This window comes from Humulus lupulus, chromosome 8 (genome assembly GCF_963169125.1).
Source record: "Humulus lupulus chromosome 8, drHumLupu1.1, whole genome shotgun sequence".
Taxonomy (NCBI): Eukaryota; Viridiplantae; Streptophyta; class Magnoliopsida; order Rosales; family Cannabaceae; genus Humulus; species Humulus lupulus.
The window spans coordinates 172,297,230-172,309,330 of NC_084800.1; the positions used below are offsets into that span (position 1 = coordinate 172,297,230).

Here is a 12,101-nt window from a genome sequence, read left to right on the forward strand (position 1 = left end):
TAGAAGGGAGTTTTAATTTGTGATTTTAATGTTTGTATTTGTAATAACTCTCATTATTTTAGTGGATTTGCTTTACCTCTGGACTAGGTCCCATAGAGTAAGTTGTGAAATATCAGGGCTGAACGTTTCATTATTCTTGCACTTAATCATAATTCACATATTATTTTTATTTGATAAATTGATTGTGTAATTGACTAAGTAGTTTGAGTAGCAGTTAACTGACTTTTATTACATTAAATACATGTGTATAATGCATAGAAAGAGGTAGGTCGATGGTTTTTTTATAAAAAAAAAAAATCTTTTCTAGCATCTATTTTTATAAATGCTAAAAATTGAATGAGAATAAGAGAAACTCCTGATCAACTTTGCATTTTACTTACAAAAATTAATGTTTAGTTTCCTTCTAATGAAAAGAAAATTTTTGTATTTCGGATACAAACAGAACAAGAAACCGGACTGCCATTTGATCTTTGAAAATGTTTTTCTTCATCATCATGATCTTCAAAAGTATACAAAGTGGCATCCGTCATAGCCTATATAAAGAAACCAAACAAAAATCAAAGACGAGTTTACTCTTTTGAAATATATAATCTCATATGCTATGCAAGTCCACAAAAGAATAATTGTTACCTACTATTACCTTACCATATAGTTTGCGTAAATCTAACATGGAATCTACTCATTAATTATTATTACATAATACTTCTTTCTTTTTTAGGGGAATATTACATAGTACTTCATGGCAACGAAAATTACAATTGACAGCCTAAATAAATGTGTCAACATGTCTATAATGAAAATGACATTATTTAGTTATTAATTTTATTTCTTTTCTTGTTACTCGTTAAAAGTAGAGAAGAATAAGATACTGGTATATATAAACATGAAAGAAATCTTTCAATCTAATAATTAATTAAATAAAGAAAACCCAACAATCAAACTTGTTTTAAACATATTTATATATTTTAAATTAATTGCACATTTTGGCCGTCTTTAAAAGAAGTATATATGATACATTGTATGGAATATATCTTACTTGGATCAACAGTGATTAACATGCCAGTCCCTCCAAAGTCGCACGTGCCACCTGCCACTTTGGTTCTCTGCCAGTAACTATTGAAAGCATAGGAAGCATGTGCAATCAATGAGTCGGGCTCAAAGCACGACCCACTGGGCTGAATGGAATCACAGTCGGCTCCTGAGCCACAAGCATAGTTCATTGCTTCTTGAATGATTGGGTCAGGGACAGAAGGCTTAGCCACGCACCATAGGGCTATACTCGGGGCTGAGTTTCGAGGCGGTCGACCGATTGGTGGAGGGTACACAATTGGAGGTAGAAACACTGGTGGGCCTGGGTGAAACCCATATGGAGAGGGAACGGTCGAAGGTGGGTTTGGAGTAAAACCTGGTGGACTAGGCTCGAAATATGGTGGGCTGAGAATGGGTTCACTTGGGCTTGGTAGGATTTGTGGTGGAGTTGGGTTAAGGGAGAAGCCCAATGGGCTAGGGACTTCACCTATTGGGCTCGGCATCTGTCCTGTTGGGCTCGGCATCTGGCCTATTGGGCTTGGGATCACACCAATTGGGCTTGGGTTCTCGCCTGGTGGTGGGTTTTGGATGGGAATAGCTGGCGGGAGATAAAATGGTGGATATGGTGAAGTGGGTGTGGAGCCTATTGGAGTGGGGAGTGTGGTTGAGGGGGTTTGTGGAGTATTGGGAGGATTTACACAATATGGAGGGGAATTTTCAGGTAAGGAAACTGGAGGTAATGAATCATAAGGTGGCAAGGTAAACGGTGAACTCACACCGTAGGATCCTGAGTTGGTGGGATCAGATGGTGAATCATAGTTTAAGTACTTCACTAAATTCAGTTTCGCTGCAGTCATTAAGAACAGACTCTTTTGATGTGTACTTGGAGCCTTGTTTATTAGTTTTCTCACTGATTTTCTAGCTTCTGCAGTTTAGAATAATCAAAATTAAATTAAAATAAACATAACTATATACAGATGCACTCATATTATTAACTCCAAATTTCGCCTTAACCAAATGACTAGCAAAATTTTAACTTTGCTTGGTGGTGATGCAATGACATACCACATCCATAGTCTTGATTTGGTTCTTAATAGAATATGGAATATTCTTATATGAATTGTTTTTCTTTTCCTTTTGCTGGACTATTCTTGAAGAGAATTATAGTGACTCTTTTGTTCAACCATGTTGATGATTATTGACATTGTTTTTTTCTTTCTATTTTTTCATATATTCACAAGTAGTTTTTCTGTACATGCATGCATACATAATAAGATTTTTAATGATATTAAAGCAAAAAGAAAATGTGTATAGAACAAAAGAAATGAAGTAAATTTGGACAAAAATCATTACTGTGGTCCTAGTAAGCAAGACCATATATATACATAAAATCTAATAACATAATATATAAGTTCAATGCATTACAGAAGAAGGCCTTACCACAATGCGAGAAGGAAATAATGGCTACCACTATGAGATAGAGAAAAAGAATATTGCAAGCCCTTAGACACTGATAATTGTTTGGTCTCATGATGATTCCTCCCAAGTCCCAACAACAATATCCGAAAACTCCAAAATGTAATTTGGACTCTTTCAAAACCCACAAATGATCACTTAAAATTAGAACCAAGACTAGGGAAGAGTACCTTCTATATAAATGTAATACACAAAAGGGTATATATGTTGTTTGAAAGGCTAGCTTGGAGTTGCCTAGAATTGCCCAAAAAAAAGGGCAAATGTTAGAGACAAGTGGCTGGTATTGGCCATAAAGATTGATTCTTTGGCGGTTCAACTTTGCTATACAGTCACTTTGCTTGGATAAGTGCATTAGAAGGAATACATAAAAGAGACAGAAAGGACAAGTGTAGAGTGTATTTTATGGGAAGTTGTTCGATCAACGCCTTCTCAATCATCTTCTTTTAGGAGATTAATATTGTTTATATTTTATTTTGTAAGACATGCAAATGAGGCATATATGCTTGCTTCGTATTTGGGAAAAAAAATTAAGTAAATCAAAGTGCTGTTTTTTCTGTAAGCTCTCCCTTTTGTGTTGCTTGCTTTCTACTCAAAGGCCTTTCTTTTACTTTCTCTATTAAATTATCTTTTACAGAGGTTGATGATCAAGAGAAGGTGATAATCCATATAAAGATCAATTGAAAACCAAGTTTGTTTCATTTCTAATTTGTCATGAACTACACCCTTGTTTGTTCTTGTTTGTTCTATTAGCCTCTTAATAACTTGCTTTATATGCCATTCTCAATTTGACTGAAAAGGCAAATGATGCTTTGTTACCATTATATGCAACTACAACATGGAAGCCTTCGTACCCTGTATTCACAACCATATTCCTAGTACTAAATAGTATTCAAATTATTTATTGAGTTTATACATTTTTGGACCATGTATTTTGTCTCATTACCTATTTGGACCCTATATTTTGATAAATTACTTTTTGGACCCTATGTGTTTGTAAAATAATTAAAATAGAACCCTAAACCCGATTTTGATCAATGTTTTTTCAACTAAAATCACAAATAATTTACCAAACTAACAATTCAGAACAAAAATAAAATCATTCTGCTTAAAAATTGTGTTATTATATTCAATTTTTTCTTCATCAAAATTGAGTTTAGGGTTCTATTTTAACTATTTTATAAAACATAGAGTCCAAAAAGTAATTTGTCAAAACACAGGGTCCAAACAGGTAATGAGACAAAACACAGGGTCCAAAAAAGTATAAACCCTTATTTGTTTACATTTATCAGTGAAGACACGTGCTTCTTAGAAACCGCCTCAAAGGAAAATGCGCTAGAATAATATCTAAAAACAGACAATATATAGGTGCACCCCAAAAAATGGTACCACCCACTCGTGTTTTAGTACCTAAATAGTTTTTTGTGCAATTTCTTTATGATCGTGTACAATATAATTATTTAGAGTATTTTACAAATTTTAAGAAAATTCTTAATAACTTGCAGCATCGAAAACAATGTTCATAGAAAGTAACTCGTTTACACTTTGCTTTCGGCAATGTAAATCATTCGGATTTTCCAAAAAATTTGCAGGATGATCTAAATAACTACAACATACACAATCATGAAAATAAATTGCCCCAAAAATCATCTACGTACCAAAAACACGAACGTGGTGCATCGTATACCCAAAAATGAGGGGTGAACCATAGAATTTCCCTATATGTATATATAGTGGACAATTGTACGATATCTACTTTTTTTGGCAAAACTGTTGCATTCTTTTCAACGTAGATGGTTATAATAAAAAAAAAATTATATCACCGTATACACTGTAGTTATCTAGAATATCCCACAAATTCTTAAGAAATTCTGAATAATTTAAAGTACTAAAAACAGGGTTCAAAGAGTCGAATTTCACATGCGTATGAAAAAATAAAACAAAAAATATTCGAAATCTCTTGTAGGAACATGCGTGGAATATTCTGTTTGAATATTGTTTTCAGCACCGTAAATTATTCGAAATCTCTTACAGGATATTCTAAATAATTATAATGTATACTATCATATTAAAATAAATAGAATTATATCCATGTGTTGAATAGAAAATGGATATACACTACCTGTCACTCTCTCTGTATATATAACAATGTAAAAGATACTGTAAAATATGGATACTTTATATGAACATAATTATGTATTTGATAGACAACTTATGCCTTTAAATTTCATTTCAACCATGGAGATTTTTAAGCACGCCTCTTATATAATATATGCTCTCAAGATTTTAGTCAAATATATGCTTATAATCAATTAGAACCAAACACTAAATTCGTCTCTACTATATTATTTTATAATATGATACGTAGATTAAATAATGTGACAATGAGTGTCACATATTGTAATATATAAAATAGAGTTACGATATTTGTATATATGTGAATATTCAAATATATAACATATTTGGAGTTACAAATTCAGTTACAAGTTTGTAACCCCCAAATATTACACAATAATGTGTAGATTTAATGTTACACATTTTGATTTGAATTTGTCAAAGTCATAAGAGATATGGTTGTTGGAGACATGATTTTAAACCCCATAATGTGTTTGGAGGTTACAAAGTCATGTGGAAAGAGTGTATAGCCGTTTGGAAAATTGCATAAAAATAATGTGTTGAAATCGGGTTGTGGCCGTGGCCACAAGTGTTCTTGGCTGCGGCGTAGAGAATAGAGACTCACGACCGTAGCTAGGAATAGCTCTGGTCGTGGCCAGAGAGGCTGTAACGCCCTAGATAGCCAAGACCATTGCACTGTGTATTTTAAATAGTGTTGGACTTGCTAATCAAGTCATTTGGATATAAACGTGTAACTTAGGGTTTAAAGATTTGATCATAGGAATAGTGTTTTTATTAAAAAGTTTGAGTTTGTACATGGGATCCAAAAACAAAAAAAAGTGTTTACAAGGCATTTACAACTTCAAAATCAATTACAACGTAAGTCGGCGTAAGTGGAAAAATTAAGTATGGCTCTAGTCCCTATTGATCCCTTGGCCGTGGCGGTCCAACAGCTGCAGATGTACACACCGCCCTTAAAGGTCTCCAACTCACGACGGATTCAGCTTCCCCTTTCCCTTACTTGCACCACATAGTACCTGTAAGCTAATGCTCAGCAAGAAAACTTAAATCAACAGATTCAATAAGACACATTGTAACACCCTAAGTTGCTAATAAGGTTTATGACCTTGATTAGCGTGCCTGGAGGGTAATAAGTGAATTAACATGATAATATATAAATTTGAATGAATATGTGATTAGAATGCATGTTTAGGTGGTATAAATATGCATGTGGGCCCCGTTTGTATGTTAGGGGTAAATTGGTAATTTTAGCCCGCTGAGGGCATAAATGTGATAATTGTATTATGTGATTTGTACCACGTGAGTGTGGTGATATTAATGTGATGCACGTGCCGAGACGGTCCTAGGGAGCTAGTTAACTTAAAAGTCACAACGGGATTTTATACCCGCCTTGGGAGGAGCCTAGGGGTACTTTGGGAATCTCGTAAGTTGAGTTGAGAATTAGTGGTTAATGGTTATTGGTGATTGAGTAACCTGAGTAACCATTAGTAACTGCTGAGAGTACCAAGTTGTAATGGGAAATGGTAGAATAGTAATAGAGATGAAATGACAAAAAGGGCCTTGAGGTTTAGTTAGGAAAGGATTTCTATGAGGGGTAAAATGGACTTTTGGCAAAGGTTTAGATAAACTTCAGCTGAGGGAAAAGAGGATTTACGTGTTAACACTTGGGCATGTTTTGTTTATGCTGAAAATTGGAAGAAAACTAGAAGAGAAGAGGAAAGGAAGAAGGGGGGCTGAAGTTGGGAGACCTAGGAGAAGAATCAAGGTGGTTTAAGGCAATCAAGTTGATCATAAATCAAGATTGTTTTGAGTTAAGAATTGTCCCTGTTTTACTGAGTTTTAAGTTTGATTTTAGAAAGTAAGAATGAGAATTGAAAGATAGTTATGGCTGTTTTTTCATGGAAAATTCAGTTTGGATAATCAAGGGGGAAGTGACTTGAAGCTGGGATTGAGGTGAATTCAAGCTAAATTCTTGATTGAGGTAAGAGTTTTTATCATGTTTGAATTTCGTATCTGGTATGGTTTGAGATTTTAGAGGCATGGCTCATATTTTTCAAGCTCTGGTTTAGGTCTTAGAAGCCATGGTTTGAGTTTCTGGAATCTGAAACTCAAGTATGGATTTTGGTTGTGATTGTGTAATTAAGCTTGTTTTTTATGTTCATAGGTTGTTAAATGGTTTATTTGGGGTTTTAAATTGATTTTGGGGTTTAGGTATTTGTTTGGGTTGAATTGGAGGTGTTTTGGCTCGGGAAAAATGCAGGGGAAAACCTAGAATTCTGGGTTCGCGTAGGGGCACCGCGGCCCTGTTCTTTGGTGCCGCGGCGCAGGCATGCATCAAGATCAGGAAAGGGTTCTGGGTGCCGCGGCCCTAGGAAATTTCTGAGAGTGTAATTTTTCATTTTTAGGGCTTTTGCTCGGGGGGCTCTGGGAATGTTTCAGATGCATTGTTTTAGGAATTTGGGGATTCCGAGAGTGTGGGATTGGTCCCGGGAAGTGATTTTGGATTGGTTAGTATTAAAGGATGTTTTATATGTGTTGTGACTAGGTCTTCGGAGAGGCTCGGGATAGAGGACCGTGCTCGTGACTTTGGTGCATTGTGAAGCTCAGGATACAGGTAAGAAAACTGTAGCACCCGTAGAGCAGGGCTTGGGCCCATAGTGTTGTTGCAGGGCACGACCCTAGATTGCATTATTGTTAGGGTGTAGCTTGATTGAATTATTATATGCTTGAATGCTATTTAAGTATGCTATATGTGTGGATATAGTAGAATGAACGGCGAAGGAGCCAAGAACGGCGAGGGGCCGAGAACGGCAGTGGGGCCGGGAATACCACTTAGCACATTGAGTGCTTATGGTTAGGGTGAGACCCCAATGGATACATGGGATATCCTTACGGTATGGACCGTGAACCCAGGTTTTGGTAACGCTTCTGGGACGGCATGGCCGTACATGTGTTTAAATCTTATGGACTGTCTATTTATCTGTGAGTTATCTGCTATAGTGATTGTAAGAAATGCATATGTTATGTGCTATTTGAGTTTTATTGCTAGGCTTCGGCTCACGGATGCTCTGTGTTGCAGGTAAGGGCAAGGAGAAAGTCAACCAGCCATGAGTACGGAGAGCGTGGGGGCGGCGCGTACGTGTTTGGCTTGCCCGACTGCTTTGGTTGGGGGCATTTTGAGAAATGGCTGTATTAAACTATGTTTTTGATAATTAGTCATCTTTAAACCTAATTTGAATTGTAAATATTTTACAAACCTCATTTTGGGATCCCGAATGTTAAACCCTTGAACTTTTAATGAAATAGAGTACTTTTAAAGATTACAGCCTTGAGTTTTTGTTCAATCACACTTTTGTTCTAAAAACCTCGCTTAGCAAGTTAATTGCACGTTTTTAACTCACTTTGTAACGACTCTAAGGTAGTAGGGCGTTACAAACATAATATAAACAATAAGCTTAGCAGTAATATTCTGCTCAATCAAACACATAATTAAATTTTAGCAATCAATACAGTTAAACAAGTGCAATCGGTACTTCTGAATATTTGAGTGACGTTTAGGCCTATCTCTCTTAGGCCGAGCTCTTAGATCTTATTGCTGACCCCAACTCTCTTAGGTCGAGTTGCGTTCCGCACACTTATTGTCGGTCTCGACTCCCTTAGGCCATTCTTTCAGATTAAATATAACCAAAACATATAGATTGCATAATACAAGTATATACAAGCATGCCTAATTGAATAATCACATTTATAACCACAATCATATCCACTTAGACGGGTCCAAGCCCTGACCACAATTAGGGTACAATTTTCTTACCTTGAGTCCCGAGCAGACAATGTATAGTGATCCTGATCACGATCCCTATTCCCGAGCCCTAGCGGTATAACCTCAACTTGAATCACAACCCCTGAACTGAACCTCAATCAATCCCAACCTCCAACCTTCAATTTCCTAAGTCAATTCCTCAAGAATTTCAAATGCTTCCCAAGGCTCAAGAGAGAGAGAGAGAGAGAGAGAGAGAGAGAGAGAGTGGACTGAGTGAACTTGTCTCCTTCTATTTTCCTGGTTGTTTCTAGAATTCCTAAGACCTCTAGGTAGCTAAGGCAGTCCAAGGGCTAAGTTTATCCTTTGACACAAAAGACCAAAGTGCCCCTAAATCAAAGCCTTACTCCTTAATGCCCCCAAGGGTGATACCGTCATTTACCACATTTCCTGCTAATTCTCAAATAGCACTATAAATTCTCAATTAATCCCGAAAAACCCAAATAATCATTAAATAACTACCCATACCCGATAAATATCGAATACACACTAAGTTTCCCAAAATAACCCTAGGCTCACCCCGAGTTGGATATTGGACCCCGTTGTGACTTTTCCTCTAACTCGCTTTCTAGGATCGCCTCAAGGAGAATATCGCAAATATATCCACATAATAATGTGGTCTCAATCACATAACACATATAATTACATTTATACCCTCAGCAGGTCAAAATTACAAATATGCATTTATTAACAAAAACGAGCTCACATGCATAATTAATACAAATAAACATGGATATATATATATATTCATATTACCATACAATTCATATATGTCACATAATCATGCATATATTCAATTAATCTCACATATAAGTCCTATTATGCCATTTGAGCACACTAATCAAGGCACTAAGTCTTATTAGCAAATTTGGGACGTTACAGAGGCTGATAGCCAAACCCAATTTCCATTTTCCATTTTGAACTATTCTAACAACTCTTGTAACTCCCAAAACTCCTTTCTAATTCCATAAACATCCAATTAAACAAATGGTAACAGCCATGGGATTGGTGGAATTTGAAATTCAAAGGGTGTCTCAAACTCTATAAATAGGAGCTTATGACTCACTTGTAAGACACACAATTTTCTATCCACTAGTGCACTTGGCTAGAAAATCACCTAGAGTCTTGTTTATCCTAGAGAGATGTAATGACCCAACTAATTCTCTTTGGACCATTAAAACTGCTTATACATAGACACTATTCTTCAGAAAACATACATATGAAACATTCATAACTTTATTAAAAACTATAAAGTAAAAGTTGAAATACATAAACGCGAGGTATGGGATCCCATTGTTATAAAAATAAAACATAACTTAAATCTTAAATAAATTTTTTACAAAACCAAGTGCGAAAAATACATATAAACATAATAAAAAGACTGAATCAACGTCGTCCTCGAATCGTTCACGCAGTCCACCGAATCCATTCTACCTCAATACACAATCCCAAGCTGCCAAGAATCTTTCCGTCGCCGTAACTATTTTCCTCCACATATAAAAATAAAGGAATGAGCCTAATGCCCAGCAAGAAAAATCTACTAAAAGCATAAAACATATACATAAACTATAAACATATGACTATAAAGACGTATACCATACAAGACTACAATATTAATGGCCATTATGACATATGATAAACCATCTACGTCCCCTGTCTAATATTTGAGGTAGGTTAGATCACATGATAGTATATGATAACCCATCTAGGTCCTCTGTCTAATATCTGAGGTAGGGTATATCATAACTCTAAACATGAAAATGATAAACACTAGAGCTTGCTAACTAAACAACTATGAGCCCTAGATAAAAACATAACATAACATAAAATTATCATAACATATTATACATAAACATAACATATAAACATATAGTATCTATCCTATTTTCCTTACCAATACTGGGATGTGAGAACAAGGACGAGATTTTGGAACACTCCTAAAACCACAATAGAATGGTGAGTATTCTAAAGAAAAGAGATGAAAAGAAATGAACTAAACCACCGAGAAGAAACTTACCAAGAAGAAATCTTAAGTTCAAAGAACTTAAATACCTAACCAATATAATGAGAAACAACGAGTTAGGATTTGAGTAGAGAAAACTATAAGAAACTAATGAAACATACAAAAATAAACTATAAGGGCACTTGCATTTAGGTATCAAGGTAAGAGTTGTTGAATTAATTTCCTTCAACAGTTTCCCTGAATGTAGAAATGATCTCACAGCCGCACTAACCTCATTTCCATCCACTTTCCAGTTATCCTGAAAAAAAAAGCTACTAAAACCATCGGGGCCTTAGAGCCTGGAATCTCAAACATCGTTGCCTTTACTTCCTCATTAGTATACTTTGAAAGCAGAATTTTGCAATGTGCATCTGTTATCCTAGGCCCTCTGTTAACTATATTGGTCTGAACTGGTTTCCTTTCCTCATATTTACTTCCGAGCAGCCTTTGATAAAATTGCATAAAAGCTGTAACTACTGCCTGAGGGTTGTCTACCCATTTCCCTTCATATCTTGGATTGCATAGATCCTATTCTCTGCTCTTCTCATCTTGATACTCTTATGAAAAAAACTGGTGTTATCATCCCCCTCTTTCAGCCATTGTACTTTCTCCTTCTGAGAAAGAAATGATACATATCTTTTGTTTATTGCATTATATCTTGCTCTATCTTCTTTTTCCTTTGTAATTAACTCCTTATCATGTGGCTTCTGCTGTAGTGCTATTTGACTGTTCACCATTGCTTGATAACACTATGTATTTGTTGCTTGAATATCTCCTATCTCAGATTTATTCATGTCTCTTAATAACTGTTTGACTCTTTTTAACTTCTTCACTAGCTGAAACATAGGTGTGTTTGTATCTTGTTCCTGCCATATTACTGTCAGACCCTCCTGAAATGATGGATAATTTTGCCACATCCTGAAGTACCTAAAACGTTTTTTGCCTTCTGCCACATCAGGATACACAGATAGCAACGCTGGGCAGTGATCAAAATTTCCCTCTGGTAAAAAAACAACTTCAGTTGTGGGAAATTTTTCTATCCAATCTTGGTTTGCCATTACCCTATCAATCTTGGAGCAAATCCGATTAGACTGATCTTGTTTGTTGTTCCAGGTGTAAAATGACCCTGTGTATTTTATATCCTCCACCCCACAACTCTCCACACACTCCTTGAAAGCACCTAAGATTGCCTGTTTACTTTTGCCCCCAATTCTTTCCTCAGCACTTAATATGTCATTAAAATCCCCTAGAATAAGCCAAGGACCTCTGCTCATTGCTGCAATTTCTTTTAAATCACTCCATAGTGATACTCTTCCTTTCTCATCATTTAAAGCATATACAAAAGAGACCAGAAACGTTTGCTTCCCTGCCCTTGAGCATACTTCTAGATGCATTAGTTGGCTGGTACACTGCAAAATATTGACTGAGAACATCACCGGATTCTAGCTTACTATTATTCGACCTCCTTTATGCCATGCATTGTTTGAAGTAATACACCACCCTACAAACATACTAGTGTATATAGACCCCAGCTTATGGGTCTGTATTTTATTCTCAAGGAGACCAACCAAACCCACCTTCAGTGAACTGATTAACTTCTTTACCTCTTCCTGTTTGTGGCGATTGTTGATCCCCCTGACA

The 12,101-nt window shown here is 35.9% G+C and overlaps 2 protein-coding genes across 2 annotated transcripts; both read right to left on the reverse strand.

Moving 5' to 3' along the window:
- Positions 1–215: 215 nt before the first annotated feature.
- On the reverse strand, positions 216–2,740 carry LOC133794704 (leucine-rich repeat extensin-like protein 5). Its single transcript, XM_062232078.1, has 3 exons — positions 2,470–2,740; positions 1,037–1,954; positions 216–533 (listed from the first exon to the last, which is right to left on the reverse strand). The coding sequence occupies exons 1-3, from the start codon at positions 2,558–2,560 to the stop codon at positions 502–504; spliced, it is 1,041 nt and encodes a 346-aa protein (XP_062088062.1). The 5' UTR covers positions 2,561–2,740; the 3' UTR covers positions 216–501.
- An 8,469-nt stretch (positions 2,741–11,209) lies between these two features.
- On the reverse strand, positions 11,210–11,854 carry LOC133796261 (uncharacterized). Its single transcript, XM_062233735.1, has one exon. The coding sequence runs from the start codon at positions 11,852–11,854 to the stop codon at positions 11,210–11,212; it is 645 nt and encodes a 214-aa protein (XP_062089719.1).
- Positions 11,855–12,101: the final 247 nt, after the last annotated feature.